Source organism: Cyprinus carpio, chromosome A17 (assembly GCF_018340385.1).
Source record: "Cyprinus carpio isolate SPL01 chromosome A17, ASM1834038v1, whole genome shotgun sequence".
Lineage (NCBI taxonomy): Eukaryota > Metazoa > Chordata > Actinopteri > Cypriniformes > Cyprinidae > Cyprinus > Cyprinus carpio.
The window spans coordinates 28,581,129-28,607,715 of record NC_056588.1 but is presented as its reverse complement, the minus strand read 5'-3'; the positions used below and the strand labels follow the sequence as shown (position 1 = coordinate 28,607,715).

General features: G+C 36.5%; 1 protein-coding gene, 1 long non-coding RNA gene and 1 pseudogene across 3 annotated transcripts; 2 read left to right on the top strand and 1 right to left on the bottom strand.

Moving 5' to 3' along the window:
• Window positions 1-728: 728 nt before the first annotated feature.
• Window positions 729-8,700, bottom strand: LOC122148228. Of its 2 annotated transcripts, none has more exons than XR_006162203.1 (3): window positions 8,585-8,700; window positions 7,752-7,877; window positions 729-1,619 (listed from the first exon to the last, which is right to left on the bottom strand). It is a non-coding gene; the product is annotated as an uncharacterized LOC122148228 (long non-coding RNA). The 2 variants fall into 2 exon arrangements; XR_006162202.1 differs by lacking the exon at window positions 729-1,619 and adding an exon at window positions 2,477-4,744 and having other exon boundaries at window positions 8,585-8,699.
• Window positions 8,701-8,778: 78 nt separating this feature from the next.
• Window positions 8,779-15,500, top strand: LOC109066240 (G2/M phase-specific E3 ubiquitin-protein ligase-like). The gene is given in 15 exon segments (XM_042774565.1): window positions 8,779-9,124; window positions 9,255-9,352; window positions 9,953-10,054; window positions 10,140-10,264; window positions 10,656-10,818; window positions 10,923-11,029; window positions 11,464-11,580; window positions 11,681-11,805; window positions 11,889-12,033; window positions 12,485-12,786; window positions 13,268-13,449; window positions 13,546-13,718; window positions 14,160-14,286; window positions 14,289-14,373; window positions 14,525-15,500. Coding segments are annotated over 15 exon segments (2,160 nt in total). The 5' UTR covers window positions 8,779-9,063; the 3' UTR covers window positions 14,773-15,500.
• Window positions 15,501-16,097: 597 nt separating this feature from the next.
• LOC122148227 lies at window positions 16,098-25,677 on the top strand (annotated as a pseudogene).
• Window positions 25,678-26,587: the final 910 nt, after the last annotated feature.

Here is a 26,587-nt window from a genome sequence, read left to right as displayed (position 1 = left end):
TATAATGGATAACCGTGTTGGGCCATATTTATGGAGCATTTACGAGTATGCAAGCACAGAACAGAAATGTAGCTCCCCTCAGACATGCTCGCTCTGGGTTTGACTGATTCCTTGCAAACCATGTTTGTACAACTGGGTGGGTGGAAAAAAAAATCGATGAGCACATATTAATTTGTGTCATGATAAATAAATAAATAAATACAGGAAAGAAAAAAAGGAGAAATCTGCTCCAGCTGAGACAGCTAGGTTTCAGAAACGAATAGTCAAATTCAAGAAAACCAATCAAAAGCTCTGGGATAAAAATAAACATGCTTTGAATATTCCAAGAACATTTGTGCATTTCATATTTTCATGCATGAAATGTCAAGTCGTTCCACGACACTCAAATTCGTATTCTTGTTAAAAAAAAAATAAACGTGCAGGTTAACATGAAAGACGAGAGATTTTGCTGTTGCCAATGGTTACCTATACTAGGACAAACACATACATATTGGGTTATTCACTCTATTAGTTTCTAGGCAACATGTTTCTGGACTGCATTTCAACCTGTCACACCAATGTTCTCGAAGCAGACAACAAACAAATACACATTCTGCTTCACTGTCAAGGGTTAATAAAAACAGCATCAGCTGCATTTGATATTTATACAGTAAATCTATATTATGTATATATTTATTACTAATTTGTTCTAAAGTGTTCATAATAAGAGTGGGAGCACATTTAACTTGTTTAGCTTAAGCTAAAGCATGTCTTATGCACAGAACTATGTGCATATAAAGCAATGAAGGTCTATAATATCTGCAGAAAATGATCCATTGACATTTTCAATCATGTATTTGGCATATGCTATATATAACTGTCATTTAACAGAAGGGGCTAATTGGAACGTGCTAACCTTGAAAACAAGGTTGTCAATGTATTTTGACAGTTATCTATCATCACATATCAAGAATACCACAGCAGTGCTGGCTAAAGAAATATTTATCCGCACACTCTTCCGCACGGCTTACACTTACACCCTATTCAATTAAACCTCTATCAAGATAAGTCAGGGTTTAAGGGGTCAAGCAACATATAGTCCATTATCCTCCACTGTAAATAAGTTTCAGAGAACCATCTGGTAAGAGACGCATAGTTTAGAGTGTAAAAAAACAGTGTGTTTCTGTTTCTGTGGTTGAAATAAAGTGTTGAGTCTGCAAGTTGAGTCTGATTTTACATAGATATGTTTGTAGATGTGTTTATCTCTCTCCTTCTTATTCTCTTGTTCTGTCTGTGCCTTTCACTAGGACGACTCCTACATGATCATTAAACATGACCTCTTTTCCAACTGGTCTTTGTGAAATGTACACTGGCCTCAAACAAGTATGGACACTCAAAAAAAAAAAAAAAACCCAACAATACAATTGCATTACATAACAAGATATGATTTTTAAGAAGAACCAAACTACATCACTTCAAGCAAAAATACTTTTGGGGCCACTGTTCCATATCCCAGACTCTCAGAAGAAATGCACAGTGTGAGGAGTGGGATGGCTGGTTCACTGTTGCTAAAAATCTTCATGTGACTCCCTCATGGTACAGCTAATCCAGGTCTTGACATCCTCGAAATCCCTGCTTCCCTGTTGGAGAGAGACGCTAGTCAATCACTTATTCACAGGAAATCCAAAGGACCTCTCAAATATGTATTTACCAACATTGCCTAATCCCTTTAATGATGGGTTGACGAATGTCCTACAGCTGCTGTGCTTTGTGGTAAAGTTTGGTGATTTTTGCTTGGCCTGAACTGTTATTCATGAACATGGTCATATTCTCAAGGGCTCAATGCAGGCAAAAAGTGAATGGTTAGTCATAGTGAAGCATGGAACTCAAATAGAACATGATGTATGTTATTTGAGATACAGACAGTAATTAACATGGCTCAACAGTAGAAAATAAAATGTTATATAATATTATAAAAGTTATAATTGATATGAAAATATATGATTTTATTAGACTATTATTATAACTAATATCATTTTTGATGATTACATTTTTTATCTGTTCTTCTCTGGTCAGACGAAACCAGCATGGTGTGGTTTAATTCCAGGCTGCAACACAAGTCAGATTTTGCAGAGGACTTGTCTGGTTCTCGTGGTCTTCTCCCGATGGCTGACAAGGTCTTCACAGGGGATCTGTCTCTGGGTTTCTTCTAGTTGACATGGTCTCCTCTGACATTCAGGGCTGTAGAGGTCATCTCTAGATGCTGATCCACCATCTGGTCTGGAATCAGACTGGATCCGGGTGACTGCAGTAACCATCTGATCTGGATACGGAATGGTGAACTAAACTAATGCTGAAGTAAGAAATACAATGATACAGAAAAATACTATAAAAAATGCAATACATAGTTTGACTTATGAAGAACATCAAAGGTTTTGGGAAAAATTCCCGGTTCCGGTTGACTTACTTAATGCAGCCTTACAATCCTTTAACGGATTTGAATTATAGAAAAGTGATTGTGTGTTATTTGTATGCCAGGTTAAAGAGATGGATCTTTAATCTAGATTTAAACTGACAGAGTGTGTCTGCCTCCCGAACAATGCTAGGTAGATTTTTTCACTGTTGGACACTAAACAGGAAAAGGATCTGCTGGCCGCAGTTGATTTTGATATTCTAGGTATTATCAAATGGCCAGAGTTTTGAGATTGCAGCAGACATAAAGGACAATAATGTGATAAGAGCTGGTTCAAGTACTGAGGAGCTAAACCAATCAGGGCTTTATAAGTAATTAGCAAGATTTTAAAATCTATACGATGTTTAACAGGAAGCCAGTGCAGAGTTGACAGAACCAGGCTAATGTGATCATACTTCCTGGTTCTAGTAAATACTCCAGCTGCTGCATTTTGGACCAGATGGAGTTTGCTTATTAAGCGCACAGAGCAAACACCCAATAGATACAATAAAATTATCTAACCTTGAGGTCATGAACGCATGAATTAGCGTTTCTGCATTTGGACATTGAAACCATAGGTCGTAACTTAGATATATTTTTCAGATAGATAAATGTGGTTTTACAAATGCTAGAAACATGGCTGACTGTTTTCTTTAAGGGTAGGAGCAACCTTGTCTAAAGTGATAGAAAAGAGGAAGTCCATAGTTTCTGTTACAGCAGCAAGTTTTTCTGAGCTATCGTATAAGCTGAGGAATTGAGACAAATCAGGAAGATAATTTACAAAGCAGTCTTTTGTCGTAGAAGTGATGATTCTACCATATTAGTACATTTACTGTTGAGCCGTTCATAATTTTGTGGTGGATTTCTGATCAGGATTTCTATCAATTATATATAATTTGAGCATCTTCATTCCCTGTTGTTGCTTTTTTTTTTTTTTATAAATTAAAAATAAAATCCACATAACTGATACTCCATGCTGTTAAAATTAGACTGATCTTTTCATTTAAACATTTTGACAAAATACTAAAGCTGAAATTCTGACAAATTAAAGCTGAAATGAGTTAGCTACTATTGCCTTTGGGAAATAATTCTCTCCTTTGTCTTCAGAGAATGTGCAGGTGCTAACATGCATGCCTAATTGACTAGATAAAGCAATTAATTATGGAGGAGATGAATGATCTCACTTTCTCTGGTCTGCTGCTTAAACCTCTATATGGCGATGCTGTTGCATATGAAAAAGCTTTAGTGAATTCATTTTTCTTTTCTTATTTTTATATCCTGCTTTAGTCCTAAAAATAAAATAAAAAAATTCAATTTTGCAGTAAAATGTCCATTTTGAACTGGTCATTGGTCCGACGTCTCTCTCTGATGATTCTGATAGTGCACCATAACCTTCATAGCAGCAACAAAAAACAACAACCCGACCTTCCTTCCAGAGACGGTTGCTATGAAACACATTTTCCCCATATAATTCATTTACACCCTGCATACAAATATGTGGATAATTAACCCCTTTTGTTTGCATAATAAATTTGTATATTTAATGGGAGCTCATCCACATGTGCTCCACAAGTTCGAAGGACACAAAGCGGCCGCATTGTGCAAAGTGCAACACCCCATCCACTGCAATCATGCCCTGCTACCTGATTTCAGCACAGAGCCAGAGAAGGAGGATAAATTACCCCTAGCACAGCACAGAGCTTTAATTATAGCCTTGCAGACAAGAGAAAAGCTCATTGATGTGTAGATGAGGATGGACTATGCAACCCATGTTTTGGTGATTCTCTATCAAAAGAACAGCTGGGTTGCCATTTTCTCTCAAATTAGATTTCACCAAAGCAATGCAATGTGAGACTAAGAGATGCAATTTCAAAAGTTATTTTTCTTGTTTGTTGAGTCATAAGAGCAACAGGAAAAGTCGATCTTGAATTATGTTAGTTGGCAAAAACGGGAAAGGAAGCAAACAACCCAATCATCTGCGCTAGGTTCAAAGGTTGAATTGAAACGCTCTTAAATGAGACCATTATTCAGCTCAACCTTTTCAGACCCGGCGGCAGAATAATGTTCACAGAAAGATCCAGTTCTTGCATGCAACAACGTGAATTAATAATTTCGTGCATTCAAACGACACAAGCGATATTTTAAAAAAGAAACAAAGAAGTAAATCACGCCGTCCCAGCAGTGGAGGCGTGTTTAGTTTAGTTGATGCAGCTATAAAGGGAGGGGATGCTGGGTGAATGTGTTACCTGTGTCAGTAGTCGTGGTGCTGCAGTCCTGGTGATGGCAGTCCAGCCTCTGTTTGTTTTCAGAGCACTTTTAAAAAAAGATTGTGTGGGGGAAACATTGCGTTACTGATACCCCAGCATGCCTCAGAAAGAAAAAAGGCTCCACCCAAGAGTGAACCCTGTGACCTGAGGGTGATGAAAAACGGGACCCCCATCCCATCTCTCTCTATATCTCTCACACACGCACATTGACATATTTGTTTTCCTCTGTTCTTGTTTTTTACATTTATGGAGTGCCATATTATATCACAAATAATGAAAAATAACTTGTTTGGATGAACAATAATGCAGACATTATTAAACATGCTAAACCATATAAAATTGGATAAATGGCATAAATCTGCAAATGTTTTAACTCACAAGCAAATAAACCATGGAAATCATTAAGTAATTCCAGCAGCTCAAGTCGTGCTAACAGGACTAATGAGCATCTATTATATGAAATGGTGCACATTGCTAAAAGAATGTTTTCAAGTGATTATATATGTTAGTAAAACTTTAGACAATCTGACAGACAGGAAGAAAGAAATCTGCAATTCTCTCATGCCTCAGTGCCACTCTTGCCACGGATCTTTTCACATGTCTGATTAGCAGACACATTTTATCACTCTGCAGACAACTCAATTTTCATTTTGGGAGGGGAGATGGAAAGGGTGACAGCCCAGGGCCTTTAAGGTGGCCAGGGGACCCCGGCGAGCCCAGCGCTGAAGCTGATAATTAGACTTCCATGAACCACAGGTCAAAGAAACAGAATTATTTGGCCTGTGTAGACAGCAATTCCCTCAAGCCACACGAGATGAGATATCACAAGCTGTTATACATGTGCACCAATAGGCCTCAAGAGTGGGGTCAGAGTCAATCCTATTCCCTACAGAAATTTGTATATATATATAAAGGGCAGCTAACTAGGGACCATGATCGTTTAATTTGACTTCTTTCAGGGGACTGTGTTCCTCAGCCATCAATTTCAAGAACTGGTTTTCAGCTCTTACATACCCTGATAATAATATCCAGTTTTTTTCTTTTTGTCTGGAGGAGAGAGCTCTTCATCTGGGTTGGTGGTCATGCCGATTAAACGTATCAAAAGTGACAGAACATAATGAAAAGGTTGCTGTCCCCGATGTAAGTTCTATCACTATCAAAAAAAGGAGAATCTGGGGACTTTTCAGAGGTGTGTGAAAGTGTGGGATTAGGAATGAATTACACTTCCTCAGAAACATTCGAGATGAACGTTCATACGCTCGGGTTAAAACTCCCATCAAACATTGTTTTATAAATGGCTGCTTTTCCACCTTCCTCTGTAATTATGAATTTAGACTCAATGAACTATTTACACATTTTCCTGTTCCTACACTCTTAAAAATAAATGTTCCAAAGGGGGTTTTGCAGTGATGCCATTGAAAAACCAAGGACCTTTTTAGTGAACAGTTCTTTAAAGAACATTTTTTTTCTTAAAGTGAAGAACATTTTAATAATCTAAAGAACCCTTTTCCACCACAAAGAACCTTTTGTGCAATGGACAGGTTCCATGGATGTTAAAGGTTCTCTATAGAACCTTTATTTTTAAGAGTGTATGTAGTAACTAAACTATGTCTGTGACATTCCAGACATAACTGGCAAAACTGCCAGTGAAAAACAAGAAAACGTTTTTTTCTAAATTGACAAATGGAGAATTTTGTAGGCTATGTAGACTCCAATTTAGTCTGTGCCTGTGCTATAATATCCAAAGTTACATTTCATATGGAGTGTGATACAGTCTCACACCTGCTTCACAAAGTACAACAATGAACAGTTGAGTTGAAAGGAGAGGAAGTCGTGGCAGATTCTTCAAGATAGCCTTTAGTAAAATGCAGGTTTTTGTGAGACAGAGGCTGTTGCAGTGGCTGGGAAGGAAAACATGTGAACAGCTGTATAATTATACTATTTTTACTGTTGGGAGCTCAGTATGTGAGAGGAGAATTAGCATCACACCTGTGCATAATTGGCTAAATTAGCTTGCATAATGCAGAGAAGCATTGGACACTGGGGGAGGAAGCGCTGCGTCGAAAATTGAGGGAGTTGTTTGGACTCCCTTTGGAATTTAGCGAAAGGAGGAAAATCATGGCCTGTAATCTTATATCTCAAGTCAAAAGAGCATTCAAGCACCCCCTCGCAAGTGTTGTCAAACAATAGGCAAGTCAAGACCTTGATCTGGTCTCCCTGGATCTGCTCAGAGAGGAGAAAGACATGCATGCAGCCCAGTACTTTATTTGTTTTAAATCCACTCCAGTGAGTTTATGAATAAGTTGTGACTGCCAGCAGGGCAGCACAGGTTAGTTTACAGGTGCATCCAGTGACTGAATGCAGATTTTGTGTGCACTTGCTGGAGCAGTAGAGAAATCTCTAAAAACAGTATTCTCTCCAGGGCACCAGATGTATTAATCAGTTCTTATTACAATGGCCAGTAGACTCGCACTACAGTACAAATGCACTGTTTTCCATTATAATACACAAGACAACATCCTGACATAGCACTGTACAACAGCGACTATTTCAGATTTCAATAATAATCACTAATATTTCACAGGGCTTTATAGCAAGTCTGAAAAAGTAAAAAATAAATAAAATAAAAGACAAATTACAATTAATACATGAATGCAAAAGTAAATTCATTACTAATTGCTTATTGTTACAAATCAATAAACATTGCAAGCAAATTGGCACACACTATTAAAAATGGGAAAGCTTTAAGAAATGGTGTGCAATTAATATTCAACCTTTTGTCATTTCACTAAAAAAGATGGTTCTAAAACCTATGCTTTGTTCTAGTGTTGATGTGTCAAATTAGCGTACAAATATCATAAGCTGATATTCTGAAGATCTGTGTCAGATTTGGGAAGGGGAAGCAGTTCTCAATCAAACATCACTATCAACTACCACCATACTCTACAACCATTTAGCCAAACTGATGAAGAATCAACTAGGCACATTCTCTTATGTTTAACCCTTTCGAGGAAAGCAGGCACTGTGTGAAACCATCAGTTCTTTTCTCTCACCTCTCAAATGCATTAGAGTTTGAAGTAAGAACTTCTCCATCTTGTGAAGGTTAGATTGTTGTTTAGGGCAGGAGAGGAAGGCAGTGCACTGGAGGTGAGCCTTTAACAGTTAGTTTATCTCCAAAGCTGTTTTTGAAGTTGCAGAATGAGAATAAAAAAAAAAAAGTTTTAATTATTATTATTATTATACAGCAACCATTACACAGTTAGGTAAAAGTGTGATGGTTACATACAGCATATAGAAATTAATTAATTCTTCAGTTGTATTTAATCAATGCACAGACGCCAATGTACACTAAGTGTAATGTAATGCTTTACACCAATTAAACCAAAACCTTTGGAGCAATTTTATGCACAGTGGTCTATAAAGTCAACTTTACTTTGCAAAGGCAGCAAAAAGCTGCAGCTGAAGCAGCATATTAAATACAAAAATATGCTGCCTTTGCTTTTACAAACACAGTTCTGCAGTGGAAGAATAAATGCATTTGGAAATCATAGCAGAAATAAGTATGTAAAATGAATGCTTTAAATGTTACAATTTTGAATACAGAAATATACAATTCATTAAAATATCAAATTAAATAAAATGATATGATAAATTATTATGTTATTACACAGTCATACAAGTAATAATAAAAATAATTAAATTTACACTCTGTTTATGGCAGCTGCAAAATTTAAGGCAGCACTAATGCTGCATTTCATGTATACAGATCAGGTGTTACATCATGTTTTTTTATAAATATTATAAAAACGTATGGGTACTGTGATGTCGCTCTAAACAACTGATATGAAATATCAAATATAACGACACTGTAAAAAGTATCACTTACTGTCAGTTTGGGACTTCTACCTCATAAAGCTTATTTCCACAAAATCAAACTTTCACAACTTATTTTGTCATAAAATTCGTATACTTTGATTTTGTAAAATAAACGGAAGTTGCGTGGTGCGTGACCCCAGAGCCCCTCCCACAGGAAAACCTCTGTTTTGGTTTGAATTCAACCAACCAAAAACAAGCAGAGTCGGATTTTCCCTGGCAGAGGGAATTTTGAATTTTCCTGCGATTTATACTCTTACTCTCATAATAAAGTTATATATGAGTCTAATATAATTTATTAAAAAACCCGGTTACCTAAGGACTATGTGTTTTTGTCTTACGGAGTAAGAAGACTAGAAAAAGCTCGTGATAAAGTGAGTCCAATGGCAGATACTGAACTTGTCAAGCCAGTAACAACAGACCGCTAGAGCTCTTTAAATCTCCATTGTAACATCTCGGTTTTACTTCATGCTCGCTGTGTAATACACAATAATGAAAGCGATGAAAATGGAGACTACCGAAATAAAACAGATTCACGCCGACAAAGACCTCAGTAAGTTGCTCTTCCCACAGGTTTATGTAGCAACGAATTTCTTCGTTACGATAATAATCAGATATGTGCCTATATACCATCTTTAACACAATATCGTCAAATGAATTACATATCTGTGTCTGTCCTTCAGTCTGTAGTCTTTGTAAGAGATGTGACAACATTCCGGATAAGTATGGAGAGAAGATCACCCTCCAACAGCACAAACTGACAGTCCACTATTTCTGCTTGGTGAGCCAGACGTTGATGATGTATATTTGTGCAATGAATTTCATTTCGGAGTCCCTTTCTAGTTTCTAGTGTTGTGAAACCCTACCCTAAAATATAAGATATCTTTTGATGCTATAGATCATACATGATTTTTTCCAGCTGTTCTAGAACACAAATAAGTTGGCAAGACAAGAGGGATGAACATTTAGACATAAATATTATTATATTTTATAAATGATATAGAAGATACAAAACTATGTATCTTTATTTCTTATTGTTATTTTTTTTTTTTTTTTTTTGTCCTTTTAAAACTGTCCTCCTGCCAGACCCCAGTTTGATGATCATAAATCTACACTAGAATGTCACTGATATAGTTGGTTATTTCTAAATGTTCTGCCAGTCATGAATCTCTTATGGGAATATAGAATATTTATAATAGTTTTTTTTTTTTTTAATTTTTTTATGCATGACTTTTCAAAATTGAAAGCTATCAGCTTCTAAATCTAGTTAACAGCTTTATTTTACATTTTAAGATTTTGTACATATATTGTAAAAGTGTCACTAAAATAATAATTCAAGCATAAAGGTACAAGTCAGTTATTCTTCACACTAATTTTACAGCTGATGTCTAGTGGAATATGTCAGAGAGGGGAGGAAGATGAAGACGTTCATGGTTTTCTTGTGGATGACATAAAAAAGGAGATCCGCAGATCTTCAAGGCTGGTAAGTACACACTGACCCATGGCATGTTCTGTTTAACACTCTAGAAAGGTTTCTGAGACTACAACTATTGCTTTTTGACTTGCAGAGGTGCATGTACTGCAAAAAGATTGGTGCTTCGGTGGGGTGCTCCATCAAAAGATGTCGGCAAATGGTCCACATGCCCTGTGGGTTAGAGCAGGAGTTTATTTTCCAGTTCACCGACTTGTTTCCGTAAGTGTCTTTTGTGATATGCAAAATGTAATTGTCATTGGAAGACGAGATGTAAATATAAAATCTACATTAAAATGTAAAAGTTAGGGGGTAGGTTTTCTATTTCATTTGTTGCTTAAGTAACATTTGATATTATTATGTTGAAAACCATTGTACTGCTAAATATTGTTGTGGATCTTTTGATCAGTAGAGAGTTGAAAATAACAGCTTTTATTTGAAATAGAAATCTTAACGTTATAAATTTATTTACTGTCACTTTGGATCAATTTAATGCATCCTTGCTAAATAAAAGTATTAATTTCTTGAAAAAAAAAAAACTTTTCAAGGTTTTTTTATTTTTTTTCTGGTAATTTCATTTTATCTTGTTATTGATTATGCCAATCATTTGCAGGTCTTTCTGTAAAAAGCATGCACCTAGTCAGTCTTGGGTCTCTAGCCCCAGTCTGCCCCTCTCTTGCTCCGTCTGTCTGGAGCCCATTGAACCCGTCCTCTCCTACAATGTTCTCAAGTGTCCTGTGTGCCATGGCAGCTGGTTTCACAGAAACTGTGTACAGGTAATTGTACCACAAATTCAGAAGAATTATATAAATAAATATGTATAAAATACTAAAATATGGGATTCAAAATTTGAGCCTGGTTTTCATCTCTTATGTTTCAGCGTTATGCACACAGCGCTGCCATGTTTTTCTTCAAATGCACACTCTGTAATAACAAGGACCAGTTTCAGCAGGAAATGCTCAGAATGGGAATATATATACCAGAGCGGTAAATCAAATCTTCTGATATTGATTCTAGTGGTTAAATGTAAAATATTCTGATTCGTTAGTGTTTGATTTGTACATAGACTGCTGGAATTATTTACATTTTATATATTTTATGTATTTTAAAATAGTTCTTTTTAATATATATTTTGTTGCACATCACTTTCACATGGCAAAACATATGGCATTGTAAAACTATTCATTTTCCATTACTATTTATGTTAAAGGGAATAGTTCACCTAAAAATGTAATTTTGCTGAAAATGTACTTGCCCTCAGGCCATCCAAAATGTAGTGATGTGATATTAAATTTCTTCAAATCTGTTTCAGATGAAAAAAAAAAACTCGTCTACTACTTGGATGACCTCAGGTTTCGTCAATTTCAGCAAATTTTATTTTATGGGTGACCTGTTCTTTAAATATATTGTATATCCTTCAGGGATGCAGCATGGGAACTGGAGGAAAATGCATTTGGAGATTTATTGCAAGTGTACCAGCACTGTGATGCTGTGAAGTGTCACAGTCACAGAGGTCGTAAATACAGCTCACAGTCAGGGTAATTGAAGCATTGTATTAAGTCATTCTGAAATCATGAAATTCCAATCGGTTTCTTTTTTTAAATTATTGTTATAATTAGAAATGCCTTTGCTTTACAGGTATTTTGAAATTGTTCGTTGCAAGTTGTGTGGATCTAGGGGAACTCATCGAAAATGTTCCAACCTTAAGCTTTACGAAAGCGACTGGATCTGTGCTGACTGTAAAGCTGCTGTTGAGGGAAAAAGTGAGCTATCTGAACTTCTGTTTCAAATATGCTTGTGTAGAATTATTCTAAAGTTACATGCATGGATCGTTTTTCTCCCCCAGAGTCAGTGTCATTGCCAAACTATGTTGAATCACCACTGACTCTAAGGCAAGAGAGGAAGCGGCTGTTTAAAAAAGAGGAGGGAAGAGATGACGGCTTAAATCTGCCTGATCTCTCTGACCTTCACTCTTCAATCATCAGTAAAAGGTACTTTCCTAATTAATTGCATCTGATATGAGTAGGAAATGTTCAAGATTATTTAAACGTAATGCCTCTGGACCGTTATACCATAGAAGCTGTGTGCTGATTGTAAAGCGTCCTTGAGCTTGTGGAAAAGTTCTATGTTGAAATCTATTATTACTTTTTAATCATGATGATCATTAATAATCTAATTGAATTTATAATCATCATTATTGTTTTATGAACTACTTTGTTATTATTATAATAATAACATTTTATTATAATGTAATAACTTATTAGTATTATCATTTCCTTTTTAGATTTCTGAATTCAGTCTCTTTTCCATCTTGAACAAAACCCAACATGAATGAATTCCGTGGTGTTGCAGCACTCTAACAGAATCTATTCTAGCGCTTCCTTTGGATCATGATTTTTGCTGTATTTTTGGTGTAGTAGTAGCTCTCTGGTTGTATTCTAGGCAGTGTGTGCCAGCCACTTCTCCAGAGGTCTTAATGGATCTGGCCTGTCAGATATCACAGCAGCAGTCCACAGAGGTGCTAGTGGAAGACGATGAGGGGGTGTTGGAAGCAGCTCTGCAGGCTCTGCGGCAAAGTGACTTTAATCCCTTCTGCACACTTTCTGTGAAATTCTCCAAAGACAAACTAAACAACAACATTAGAAATCAGCGTCGCTTCCTCAGACGGCTTGTTTCGAAACTGTTGATGTCAGAAATCTTTGAGGGACCTGATGGAACTAAAAACCTGGCTTTGAACTCAAAAGGTAAGACACTTTTTTTTGTTTCGATTTCGTTTTCTTAAAGGGGTCCTATTATGCTCTTTTACAAGGTCTTGATTTTGTTTTGGGGGTGTACTAGAACAGGCTCTCATACTCCGACATAGTGATAACACTCATTGATACCTTCTCTAGTGCAGCTCAACCAGGTCTCGTCCCATTCGTCGATCTTTGTGATATCAGAAATCCCGGAAAATATGCGTTGTAGTCCAAATGAGTCGTTCATTGTAGTTTTTGAAAAGTGATTTCTGTTAAATAAAATATCACCTTTTGAATTGGACTTTGAGCTTTGTAACTTTGCAGATCTTTTTTAGCCTCAAACAGCAACATTACAGACTAACTATAGTTGAAAAAGTGAAAAAGCATAATAGCACCCCTTTAAAAATGTACCATTTCTAACTTATACAGTACCTCTCACTGCTGACAACTTAGGTGGCCTTCAAAATTAACAGTTGTTGTGTGTGAACAGCTCTGAGGGATGATCTCTACTTTGAAGTCGGCAGTCTGTTGGCCCTCTCTTTGGTTCACGGAGGTCCTCCTTTGGGCTTCTTCTCTCCCGCACTGTACCGTAGTCTGTTTAACTACCCCACAAACTACAGACCTACGCTACAAGACCTTGGAGACACTGCTTTTGCACACAAAATCAGACAGGTGAGTTTTGTTTTTCCTTACACTGTACTTTAAAACCGCTGTTGCACTGAGACACGTGATTATAGTGAACCTGTTAAACTCTGAGTGTACTTTCAGATTGTAGAAGCAAACTCCATGAAGGAGCTGAGATGCGCAATGCAGTCAGCGTCACAATATTTGGAAGCAGCAGGTTGCTGGCGAAAGATCAGCAAACTCTCAGAGAAGGACGTGTTGGTGGAGGATGTACTAAATTTCTACCTGATCATCAGACTACAGCTGCCTCTGCAGAGGTTGGTACCTTAACTTATTTATCCCTGTGGTGGCGAAGCATTAAACCAGTCTTCAGTGTTACTGTACATGTTCCATCAGAATTCATTCCAATATGCTGACTTGGTGCTCAAGAAAGATTTCTTTCTATTATCAAAACTGAAAGCAGTTGCGCTGCTGAATATTTTTTGTTGAAACGTGATGCATTTTTTTCAGGCTTTGTTGATGGATAGAAAAGTTTAAAAGAACAGTATTTATCTGAAATATAATTTTTTGTAACAATGTAAAAGCCTTTACTGTCACTTATGATCAATTTAAAGCATTGAATTAAAGTTTGCATTTTTTCAAAAATCTTACTAAGAAAACTTTTGAATAGTAGTGTATACAACAGTTTTTTTTTCTCACTTTTCTCAATTTTTCTCACTGTAGTAAATACTCATTTAAGTTCATATCGTCTTTCTCAGATTTCGTGAAGGATTGAGGACACTGGGACTGTTTGAGCAGGTTCAGATGTGTACAGAGGCTTTCCATTCAGTCTTCTGTGGGCCTGTGGAAAGGCTCACAGCTGAATCAGTCATGGAGCTCTTGTCCCGGTCCAGTTTTCAGAAGAAAAAGAGCAACAAGAAAAAGAGAGCACAACATTAAACTTTTGGAAAAAGTATCTGCATGAGTGTGACGGTATGTTCCCTACAGGATTCATATTGTGTGTTGGAAGAATTTAGATTATTGTGCATATTCGGACATTTCTAATAATACAATATATGACATTAAGATGTGTTAGAAAACAAGCAGTTGTTTGCATGATCTTAACCTTTGCCTTGTGTTTCAGAGGGTCGGTGTGCCGCATCACTCGAGGACCTCCTAACATTTGCCACTGCTACAGATTTGGTTCCATCCATTGGATTCCATCCCACTCCCTCTATTTCATTCTTCAGCTCATCGGACCCCTCGTGTGCCTTTCCTCAGAGCCACTGTGATGCAAATCATCTCATTCTGCCAATACTACCCTCATATGAGCTCTTCAAGAAACACTTGGATTACACATTGTGTCAGTTCTCCGTCATGCAGGACATTTAAAAAAAAAAAAAAACTGGATATTTCACTATGTTTACAGCGTAGATTTACCTAATGATCTACAATGGTCTATTTATTGGGGTTATTGAGTGTTATATAAACAGTATTTTTCAACCTAACTCACGTTAACATTATTTGATCATAGATTGCTCCTCACTTTATCATTAACCCAGCTGTTGCTAAGTCATCACAGTTAATTATCAGTAAATTGGAATCCCTGAACAGAAAACAAAGACAGCTTTTAACAGCTTTGCTTTGAGCCGCTTAGCCACATTAGGTCTTCAGCTGCAAAGCAATACGTGTTCCACAAACTTAGATCTGATAAGATAGTTCTTTGTGTTTGAGTTTATCTTGTAAATTTAGGTGCACAGTTCAGAAGGTCACAGGTTATAGCTTGTAGCGTGGCCAGAGTTTACACTATTGAGTAGTTCTGTGTTGTTGAACAGCATGGGTATTTAGCAGTAATGGGAATTTGATTTGATTCAACAGTTCACAATAACAACAGGTTGTAATTTTTTGTTAGCCACAAGATGGTGCAATTGTCAAATATTATTATTTATTTATTTTTTTGCCATACAATGGCTGACTGCTGCCACTATATGAACCAGTAGTTACTGAGTTGAATGATCTCACTGTTTTGTGCCAGAGACCAGAAGCTGGTTTTGTTTTTGTGTAATGTTTTACTTCTCCAGAAGTAGTTTAAGTGTGTATGATAGTTTGCCAGCTCTATATCTGTCATAAAACATTAAACACTTTTCTACTACCCTCATACCCTCACCCTTTTATCCATTAAACTATTAAACAACTACTAAACTAGAATATTAAATACTACTGAACAATCAAAAAGATAGTCTAAAGAAATTTTATTAGGGCTAAGTTGTTGGTTGTGGTAAAAAGTATGACACAACTGTTGTACGATGTAATCAATTTTTGGAAAAATTTATATCAGTTTAAGTGGTTTATGATTATTTCACTCCTTGGATCATAATTAAACATGATAATGAATAGTGTTACAATGCATTTTTATAGTCCATATATGTCTATGAGTCTAAAAATCACACATTTGTAATATAATCAAAATTTAAATCATTTTAAGACCCCTTTAGAAGTTCACTAAGGACCCCTAGAGACCCTTGGCCCCCTGATTGAGAACCACGGACATTAAAATACTTGAAAACTTTTGATCCATCCAACAACTTTGAATCAATAGTTGTAAATTTGCAAGGACTAAACCAAAAGCCCCAGACAGATAGTGTGCACCTCAATCATCTCTGTACGTCAGTGATCATCTGTGTCAGCGTGCGCGTTCTTGTACGCAGACAGCGTTTCGCCGTTGCCACGTCACCCTCACAGTCGTCACTGCATAAACAGTAAAGATGGCGGCCTCCGTCCGGGAGAAACAGACAGGTCTGCTCATAAGTTTGAATTTATATCGAAACTTTCGATACTGTTAATATAATTTATTTTAGTGATTTTAATCGCGGTTATTAAAACATCTTTTTTATTTAAAATACATGCAATAATACCAAATACATAACAGCTGAAATTGTACAGTCCTGTCAGTGTCGCTGAGGATGCTAGCCGTGTTATTCATTTAGCAGCTGGATAACGTCAGATGAATGGACTATTATTCTGCTTGCCTAGATAAAGAAGCGCTTGTGATTTGATGACTACATATAGCCAGCCAGCTCGTTTATGAATTATACGGCTATCAATATCCCAGAGACCTGTCATAAGGAACCCACGATATGAATTCACATGCTTGCTAAAGTGACTTAACGTAAATGATTATGCTTAATATTTAGTGACACAAAATAGTGATGATCATAATGTTATATGAATACTGTTTAAGCCTGAGCTTTGTGTGTGTGTGTGTGTGTGTGTGTGTGTCTGACATTGCTATTATTGGATGTTGACACTTGATGTGCAGTTGCTACTGTGAGAAATCATATTCGTCTTTATGAATGTGCAATAGATAATTTGTTGATTAAAAATGGATAGCGTGTGGATACTGTATAAAATACATAATCTTACAATATGGAGAAAAAAAAATATAGGAGTTTTTCTGGTCAAATCCTGCCAACGCATGTAGGCTTCAATGATTTTATTTATTTAATTTGTGTGTGTGTGTGTATAATGATTTTTTTAATGCATACACACAAGTCTTTTGAAACACAATCAAGTAAATTAATCTCCCTGCAATAATGAATGATTTTAAGTAGTTATAGAAGTTGTTAAAAATGTTGATGTATTGTATTTCTATGATGTTTCTGTCCTCAGCTGCTTTGAAGCGAATGCTCAACTTCAATGCCCCACCTTTGAAAAACACAACAGCTGAGCCGGTATGGAAGGTAAGGGTTCTCAACACACACCTTTGGGTTTACACTTCCACTATCCATTGCTTTTTTAAACGTGGCTCGGGGATGCTTTTATAATTATAATTTGATTGAATATTTACCCTTTGTTATTCTTGTTAGCTTCTCATTTACGATCGCTTTGGCCAGGACATCATATCTCCCCTGCTGTCTGTGAAAGAGTTACGGGACATGGGCATCACTCTGCACCTGTAATAACCTCTAAGATGTTATTAATTTTTGTATAAAAAAAAAAAAAAAAAATTGGATTAGATTGATTTGAATGATTGTTTACTTTTTGTTTGTTTCCTCTAGCTTGTTGCACTCAGATCGCGACCCCATTCCAGATGTTCCTGCCATTTACTTTGTAATGCCCACAGAGGAGAACATTGACAGGATATGTCAAGTAAATATGATCACTAAATAATTGAGTCAGTCTTTTTGTCAATCCCGTTCCAGGACAATTTGTGAAGATCACGCTATTTAAAAACTAAAAGTTATTTTCACTTCTACAGGATCTCCGAAACCAACTATATGAGTCCTACTATTTGAACTTCATCTCAGCAATCTCTAGAAGCAAACTGGAGGACATAGCAAGTGCTGCTCTAGCAGCTAATGCTGTCAACCTGGTGACCAAAGTAACTCCAAAACATTTGTTGTAAATTTGATTCAATTTGCTGGAGCGTTTAATTTAAAAATCATGTTTTTAAATTAAGCCTGTTTTTACCAAAAAGACGAGCTCTGTGAATTCCTGAAGGAAGGCAAATAACGCACTGCTCATTTTCATTCTACAGTTCAAATATTAGACTGTTCTGTTCCTCCTCAGGTCTTTGATCAATATTTGAACTTCATCACACTTGAAGATGATATGTTCATTCTCTGCAATCAAAACAAAGAACACATCTCCTACCATGGTAAGCTGCTAGAGTGGCTTGAAGTGTTGACTTCATGTTTGTTTCATTAGTAATCTGAATGTTATTAATGGTAATACTGTGTTTTGCCCTCAGCAATTAATAAACCAGATATCATGGACACAGACATGGATGGCATTATGGACACAATAGTGGATAGTCTCTTCTGCTTTTTTGTCACTCTTGGTAAATTTTTATCCTTGCATGCATATACACTGCTGTTCAAAAGATTTTTAGAATGTTTTTAAAATAAGTCTATTATGCAGGCTGCATTCATTTGATTCAAAATACAGTAAAAACAGTCATATCATGAAAATATTATTACAATTTTAATATGCTAATTTTTCCTGTAAGGCAAACTTGTTTTCAGCAGCCATTACTCCAGTCTTCTGTGTCACCTATTCCTTCAGAAGTCATTCTGGTATGCTGACTGAGTGCTCAAGAAACATTAATTTTTTTCCATGCTGAAAACAGTTGCTTGTTAAATAGAAACTTCAAGAGTACAGCATTTATTTGAAGTAGACATTTTTGCAAGACTATAAATGACTTTACTTTCACTTTTGACAATGTGCACTGTATAATGACTTATGGGTTAGAAGCATTTATTTGTAAATATTTCTATGCCACTATCAGCACCAAATGAAGTAGCAGAATTAATGTTTGATGATTCCAAACAGGATTCCCAATCACTCCCTCTGTCTTCCATTGTTTGGCCAAACGGGTATTTCCATCAGAGCCACAATCTTGATTACTCTCTTTAAGGGAATCAAACAACATATGGTTTACTTATAGTTGTCTCTATATTAGGCTGGCTTTTAACATAAAAAAAAAAAAAAAAAAACTTATTCACCTTGAAAGATTCTTTGGCACAGAAATGGATAATACTCAGTTTTTTCTTGCTTACTGAAATCTTGTGCTAAGACACAAATCCATTCCTCATATGGAGATTTCCACTGCTTTAATCCAGCTTAAATCTAATAAGGCAACATTCTTTCATGGTACAAGAAGTAACTGTGAAAATTATAGATTGACGAAGACTTGATATTTAATCAAAATTAAAGAGCAGTTGTTTTTTTAAAAATAATAATTCTCAGATTACAACCATTAGTTTAACTCTCAACTGTCATAAAGAACCACTGGGTGGCAGAACCTTCCTAATATTGTTTTGTGTATTGCTCAAAGGGCAAAAATATTTAGATAATGCATTAGATATATTTCAGTTAGGTTCTGTTTACTTACTACATGACTACTAGAATTGTATATGACAGAAACATCACAATTCAAATTAAGTGCATGTATGTTGTTTTTGAAATGTAATTTTGTTTGTCTTGGGAGCTTGGCAGCAGATATTCAAATGAATAAGCTTTCCTGTTATCTTAGGTGCTGTCCCAATAATCCGATGTCCAAGAGGGAATGCTGCTGAAATGGTAGCCGTGGTAAGAGAGTCACTGCTCTGTTTTTTAATGTTCCTCTGATACTTTCTGTATGACCAGTCTGAAACACCTTTATCTTCTTTTCAAATTTATGAATTCTATAACTGAGTGTTATAGAATGGCTTTGGTCATTTGATTATCACCTCAAACCCTACACTAATCTCTGCATTACAGTGCATTTGTACATTTCATAGCTTGTGCATAATTTGCTAACTGATGCTGTAGCTTAATTCAGTTTCACTGAACGTACAAAATTCCTCTTTGTTCCATATGTGGGATTCGGTCCAACCTCGGCTTGCTTTTAGTGCTGAGTTTTAGATGATTAGTTTCAGCAAAGGAATGTCTGACTGTAATATGAGAAAAAAATTAACACCTTCTGCTCAGTTATTGGATTCATTTATTTTATACATATTGCACAACTAGTTTCTAATAGAATATTAATATGTTGTTTTAACTTTTTTTTGTTCTCAGAAACTTGACAAGAAAAACTGAGAGAGAATCTGCGAGATGCTCGTAACAGCCTGTTCACCGGAGACACCATGGGCACTGGCCAGTTCAGGTGGAGCAAAAACACACTCACAGTCTTGCACACCTCCATACGACTGACTTTATGAGAGTATACTTTATTTAAGCTATAAATCTTTGATCTTAAAATTATTATTGTAAACACCTAATCCAAAATAAATCCCTCCAGATGGATGGATGAATGGATGGATCAATAGATAGATAGCCTAGACAGAGAGTGAGACAGACAGACAGACTGAGATAGAGAGAGAGAGAGAGATAAATAATCAAGTGTCCTTAACTGGGACACTTTAAGAAAGATCTAAACGGTGAGAAATGTTTCAGTATCGGGCCATAAAAATATCCCTTCTTTCCCTTCATCACTCCCACAGTTTTCAGAGGCCACTGTTTGTTCTTGCCGATCGTAACCTGGATCTAGCGACTCCTCTCCACCACACATGGACGTATCAGGCTCTAATTCATGATGTGCTGGTGAGCAGAACCTAAAATAAAACTCACGTGACCCACAATTCATTCATTTTTTACTAGTGTTAATGTCATTTATTTTCCAAAATGGAAAACTGCAAATAGTTCCAAGTTGCAGCATAAAGAAAGATGAAGCTATCGCAGTTATCATATGGATGACAAAGGAGTTTCATGAAATGTGGAATGTAAATGCTGGGTTGCTTTTTGTGCCAATGATCATTAATCCTTTGGGTATTTTTTTTCCACCGTCTCAAAACTGCTTCTGCCTTAATATCGTCTCAGTTCCCTGTATGCAGCTGTACTCTGAGGGATTTTATTCTGTATTAGTAAAAGCTGGCATGTATGTTATTTTAGGTCCTGTATTGTGTTTTGATTCAGTTCTTTTGCCTTGCCTAACCAGTATGTCCCCTATATCAGGACTTCCACCTGAACCGGGTCAGTGTGGAGGAGTCTCAAGGGTCAGAGGCCAGCCCAGCTGGAGCGCGGCCAAAAAAGAAAAACAAGAAGAGCTATGATCTCACTGCTGCTGACAAATTTTGGCAAAAACACAAAGGAAGGTAATCATCTACTGCTGGTAAAACTCCAAATGTATCCAAATGGAGATCATTGTTGTGCAATGTTTTTAGATGTTTTTTTCTAGTGTTCTGATTTGAAATCTTTGAACTAGTGACTGTGTAATCAATATGTCTGATGTAATTTCTAAAGTCTAATATCAATTATTATGTCTGATGTTGCTTTCAACAAATTTTTGCGTGAACTATCCCTTTAAGGACATTAATAAACCAACTGTACTTTCAAGCGTGTAAATGTTTTATAGGAAAACATCCCTAAGTTGTCTTAATTCAGTCAGTTTGTTAATATTAAAGAACATTTGCTAATATTAATTTGTGTCATTGCTTGTTTTTGCAAAATATCATCAGTTGTGTTTTGGAAAGTGTTTTCGTTTCATTCCTGCTTTCAGGACTGTATTCAGCAGTTTATACTGATATATTTACAACAGCTTAATGTAATTTATTTTTGCCTCTTCTGCATGGAAAGCATTTAATTCATTTTTGTTCACCATTTCAGTCCATTTCCTGAGGTTGCAGAAGCTGTGCAGGAGGAGCTCGATACATATCGAGCACAAGAGGATGAGGTTAAACGCCTCAAGAGTATCATGGTAGGTTAATAAGGCTGATGCAAAAATTGTATATGATGGAACTGTCGCATGCTGGTTAACACAGAAAAAACTGTGGTTTTCCTCAAAGGGCCTAGAAGGGGAGGATGACGGAGCTATTAGTATGTTGTCAGATAACACTGCCAAACTTACCTCAGCTGTCAGGTAAGAAGTTCCTTGTAAAAATGAAGTAATCAAAGATTTTTGTTTGAAGGGCCAATATGGTGTAGTGATCATGTTAATTATCTGCGTGCACATTAATGATGGATATTTTTACAAATAAATTAATGCCAGAAATGTTTTTTTATATACAATGTTTTTCCCCCCAGTTTTTATTAAATTATGTATATAAAATATATCCTAATTTCACCCAGTACTTGACTCCTATTGCTTGAGAGCTGTTTTACATATGAATTAGTCATTGTACACATAAAGGCCTACCGCTGTACCCCTGCCTGACCCTATGCATATAGAGTAAGATAACAGCATGCTCCTCTCTCTAAACAGTTCTCTTCCTGAGCTCCTGGAAAAGAAGAGACTGATTGACCTCCACACCAACGTTGCCACAGCGGTTTTGGACCACATCAAGGTCAGTGCTCCATGAGAAAAATGTTTTTCATCTCTTGAGTTACATCTTCTCTGCACATTGTATTATTTCTGTGAGGTTGAGCAGCATATTTTTCCTCTGAATCTGCCTTTCTGTCTTTAGAGCCGTAAGCTTGATGTGTACTTCGAATATGAGGAGAAACTCATGAGCAAGTCCACACTTGATAAATCCCTGCTGGACATTATCAGTGATCCTGATGGTGAGTGGCTGATTTCCAGGCTATCAGTGTAATCAGTTCCATCTCTAAGCCCTATTTGGAAAGGATGGGGGAAGTGGTAATGCACTTGATTTTAATCCTGTCATAATTGACCAGGTCAGTAATTTTTTATATATTTCAGTATTATTATTTTTTTTTTGTATGGGTATTCTCATGCAGTTGAGAGTTAACTTATTAACGTGCATTAAGGAATGCAACAATGTACCAATTATCTTATAATAAAAAGCACTTTTAAACTGAGAAGCTTTAAGTGCTTCCTGCTGAAATAAAAGCATGATGGTTTGATCAATGGAAAATTAAGAAATTAAGAAATTCAGTATTATCAGTACTGAATATCTGTAAAATAATTTCTATTATTCTTTTTCTTAAATATTAATTTTATTACTGTATTTTATGGTGAGATTTTAATAGTATTTTGTTTTAAATGTTATTTAGTAATAATAATAATAATCTTTATTACTATTATTATTTTATAGTCATATTATATATTTATATCACTACATTTTTTACCAAAATGTGCAGCCTTACAAACAAGCACAGCAAACTTGGGCTTTTTTTATTTTATTTTATTGCAATTGCAATTTTATCAGAAAAACCGTGCAGCCCTAGATTACAGTCTATTTTATCTTTTATACAATTCCCTGAAGAAAAACCCACAGATTAAAAAAAATAAAAATCCCATCTGATTGGATGAGCCCTGTTTGAAGCAACTGTAAAATAGCCAAAATATGTGCATCCGTGACTGCACTGAATTTTATGCTACCCGCATAAGTTGCTACAAACCAATAATAATAATGCTAGGTAATAGTAATAATATTGATGGTGATAATAATAGTATCTTTGATTAATTTGTGGCTTGGCAACCATGACAATCTACACAGTCTGCCTGACAACACTCCATAATTGTGGTAAAATCTCTATAACACTTGGCCTCAAGTGGGGACTTATTGCTTTAATAAGCCTTGACCTCGTCAGCTGCTGTTTTGAGCTTGACAGTTATCCAAAACACCACTATATCCCTCAAAGCATGGCATGCTGCCTTACTGTCATGTGCATAAACCTTTGTTTTACCAAGAACAGCCCCATCCTGAGAGATCAAACAAAACTAATTGAATGAGTAACTCATACCCCTCCCCCTAATGAGAGCCTATCCCACCCGGTGTCCTCATCCAGTCATTTTTCCAGTTTAGTGGACTTAAATACATCACATCCCTAGGGGGAAGCGGTCTGCTTTAAGACTCTCTGTGATGCTACCACAGGATGAGATTTGTTTTCTCTCCTGCCAGCATTGTGAGGTTTCAAGAGGACACAGTTTCTTGATCTCCACAGGGTCCTCTGTAGGTTCATGGGTTTTCTTATGAGTACACAGGAATGGCCACTAACTATAATGATAATGATCAGTTGTTTTTTAAGTGTTACAGTGCTTTATTGTTCCGATGAGTGCAATGTTTGATTTTTTTTGATTATGTTTTAAGCAATAGTGAGGACAAAAACACACACACTGGCAAACTCTTGTTGTTCTGGTATTGAAAGTAACTATATGCATTTGCATAATGAATGTATAAAAGGTTGTTCTTATTGGTAGCTGGAACAGCAGAAGATAAATGAGGCTGTTTCTGATCTACTACATCACTTCCCAGCAGCCCCCATCTGAGGTAAGGCCCCACATCTCGGTCATGAACAAAGAGTATTCATACTATAAATAGTTATCATAGTCAGCTATATTCTCTAAGAAACTTCAGATCATAGAAACCGTAAAGGAACAGTCCAGTTTTCAGTAAAGTTTAGTAACAACATTTGTGGCATAATATTGATTATCACCCAAATAATGCAACTTGTCCCCTTGTTTTCTTTAAAAAAGGCAGAAATCGAGATTATGGTGAGGCACTTTTTACAATAAAAGTCATGGGGGCCAATTTTGTTGGGGGGGGGGGGGGTTAAGGTGTGAACCTTACTATTTTATAAAAGCACTTGCATTAATTATTCTGTTAAAACATATTAATTGAGCTGTCATTTTTACAGTGGTTTTTTAGGCATAATGTGAATGGATGGAACATAGTAAAGGTTAGTTGTACATCTTGTGGCTGTATTAGTGAAAACATCCTTGCACCGCTTTAAACCCATATTTTTCTTTTTTAAAGGCTGGACAAATGGAAATAAATTTTTGTGGTAATCAACATTATGCCCCGAATGCTATTGACTGAGCTTAAATTGTAATGAATGCAGTCGCAGAATATTCTTTTAAGAGTCCCAGATAAATAATCCTAAATCATAGGTTGACTGTGGTGGGCTACCCTGATGTGCGCTTTCAGTAACACCACAATTTATTATAATCAGTGGGAAATGCATGGATTTCATTGTTTATGGACACATGGAGCCAAAAAAAACATTCTGTCCCCTGGTTCCCTATGAAGCTCGGCCCGGGTTTTTTTAAACTGTACTTTTAGTCTGTTTTCTTCAAAAGCCTTGTTGTCTTTTGGGACACATGCAGCGCAGATTTGAGGAACACTGGACACCCTTTTGATGCCACGGCCAAGTATTATTACTCTTGTACCTTGATATAGCAGGATTGTTTCAGCTCATGGCAAGATCTCTGTTGTGGGATTTACTTAAAATGGACATACAAATGACATTTTTAAGTTCTAGAGTACACTTTCGAGGGGTTGGACCCGTGGACCAAGCTAGGATGGACAATGTCCAAGTGACCACATTTTCAACCCTGGAGAAAGCGCACTGGCCTGTCATGTGGGCAAGGAACTGTCATCCTCTATTATGTTTATCAGTGCAGGCTGTAAAAGCTTTGACTTTCCAAAAAAGAAGTGTGCTCAGAGTTTTTGAACTTTTTTCTACATCTTTTTGTGGTTATCCTTTCTTTCATCTGTGTCCCTCCTGAACCAGCATAGGTTATTGTTGGCAGTCATTTTGTTGTTGTTTTATGAGGCTGTAATGAGGTTGGTGACATGAAAACAGCCCTCTCACTCATGTGGTATAGACGGCTCTGTCTCTAAAAGGGAACTAGAGTTTCTACTGACCGCTGATGAATGCTTATAGCTTATGAGCTATAAGTAATCCTTCATTCTAAAAAAAAAACAGATAATTTTAAACTGTTTGATTTTGAGAGTTGAGAGTGTTGAATAAATAAAGACAGTTTTGTTTCTTTTTAGGCTGATCTAGAGCAGTACAAGAGAGCCTTAGTAGATGCAGGCTGCGACTTATCCCCACTTAAACTACATTAAGCAATGGAAAAGTACGTTCTGGCCATTGTCAAACAAACACACCAAAATACACTGTCCTGCATTTGCCTAGTTACTACTTTAAATTTTTGTAGAAAATGAGAACAGTAGTGTTGCAACTATTATAACCTATTTTCCAGAGCTTTTACAAAGATGGCTGCAACCCCAGCCAATTACGGGAGCAGTGGAGTGAAACCAATGGGGTATGAAGCTAAAAAGTATTTCTCAAAATACGAGTCCTTTTGTTGATTTGTAATATGTGTTTTGAACGCATTGGCCTATCATTTTTCAGACTGTTCTCGAGGGTGATGAACACTGGCTCCCCAGTTTGTGATGGAGGGGGTGAAAAATCTGGTTCTGAAACAGCATGTAAGTATTTACCTGGGCTGTATCTAAGGACCAGAATATCACAAAGTCTGGGCTCTTTTTACTTAGTAAGCAACCACCCCAACACTGTAGCAACTGCATATCGATGTGAAAATACACCCAGGCCTGTTTAGGCAGCATAGGAAGTAATTCGTTAAAAACACACTGGACAGCCTACTAACACATAGCAATGAGCTAAAATCACCCACCAAAAACCATACCAAAAAGAGCACCCTACCAAAACGCAATGTACTAAAAAACACCCAGAATCAAATTATACTTCAGTTTCAACATGCTCAACACATGCACTAGTTTCATCTTGTCTAGTGTCTGCGTTGTTCTTTTCCTGAAGTTATGGCTGACTGAAATGTCTTTGTACTTTAAACTAGAGTTGGCAGGTATCCGCTTATCCCCCTAACATAAGCATTTGTCAACAATGGACATCTGCTGTTGTTGCTGTCTCCAAGTAGTTGTTGTTGTTCAACAGCCCGGGCCAGTTACACCAATTTGTGCACAAATTAGTGCAAGAAAAATTTGAGGCCTATATCCTT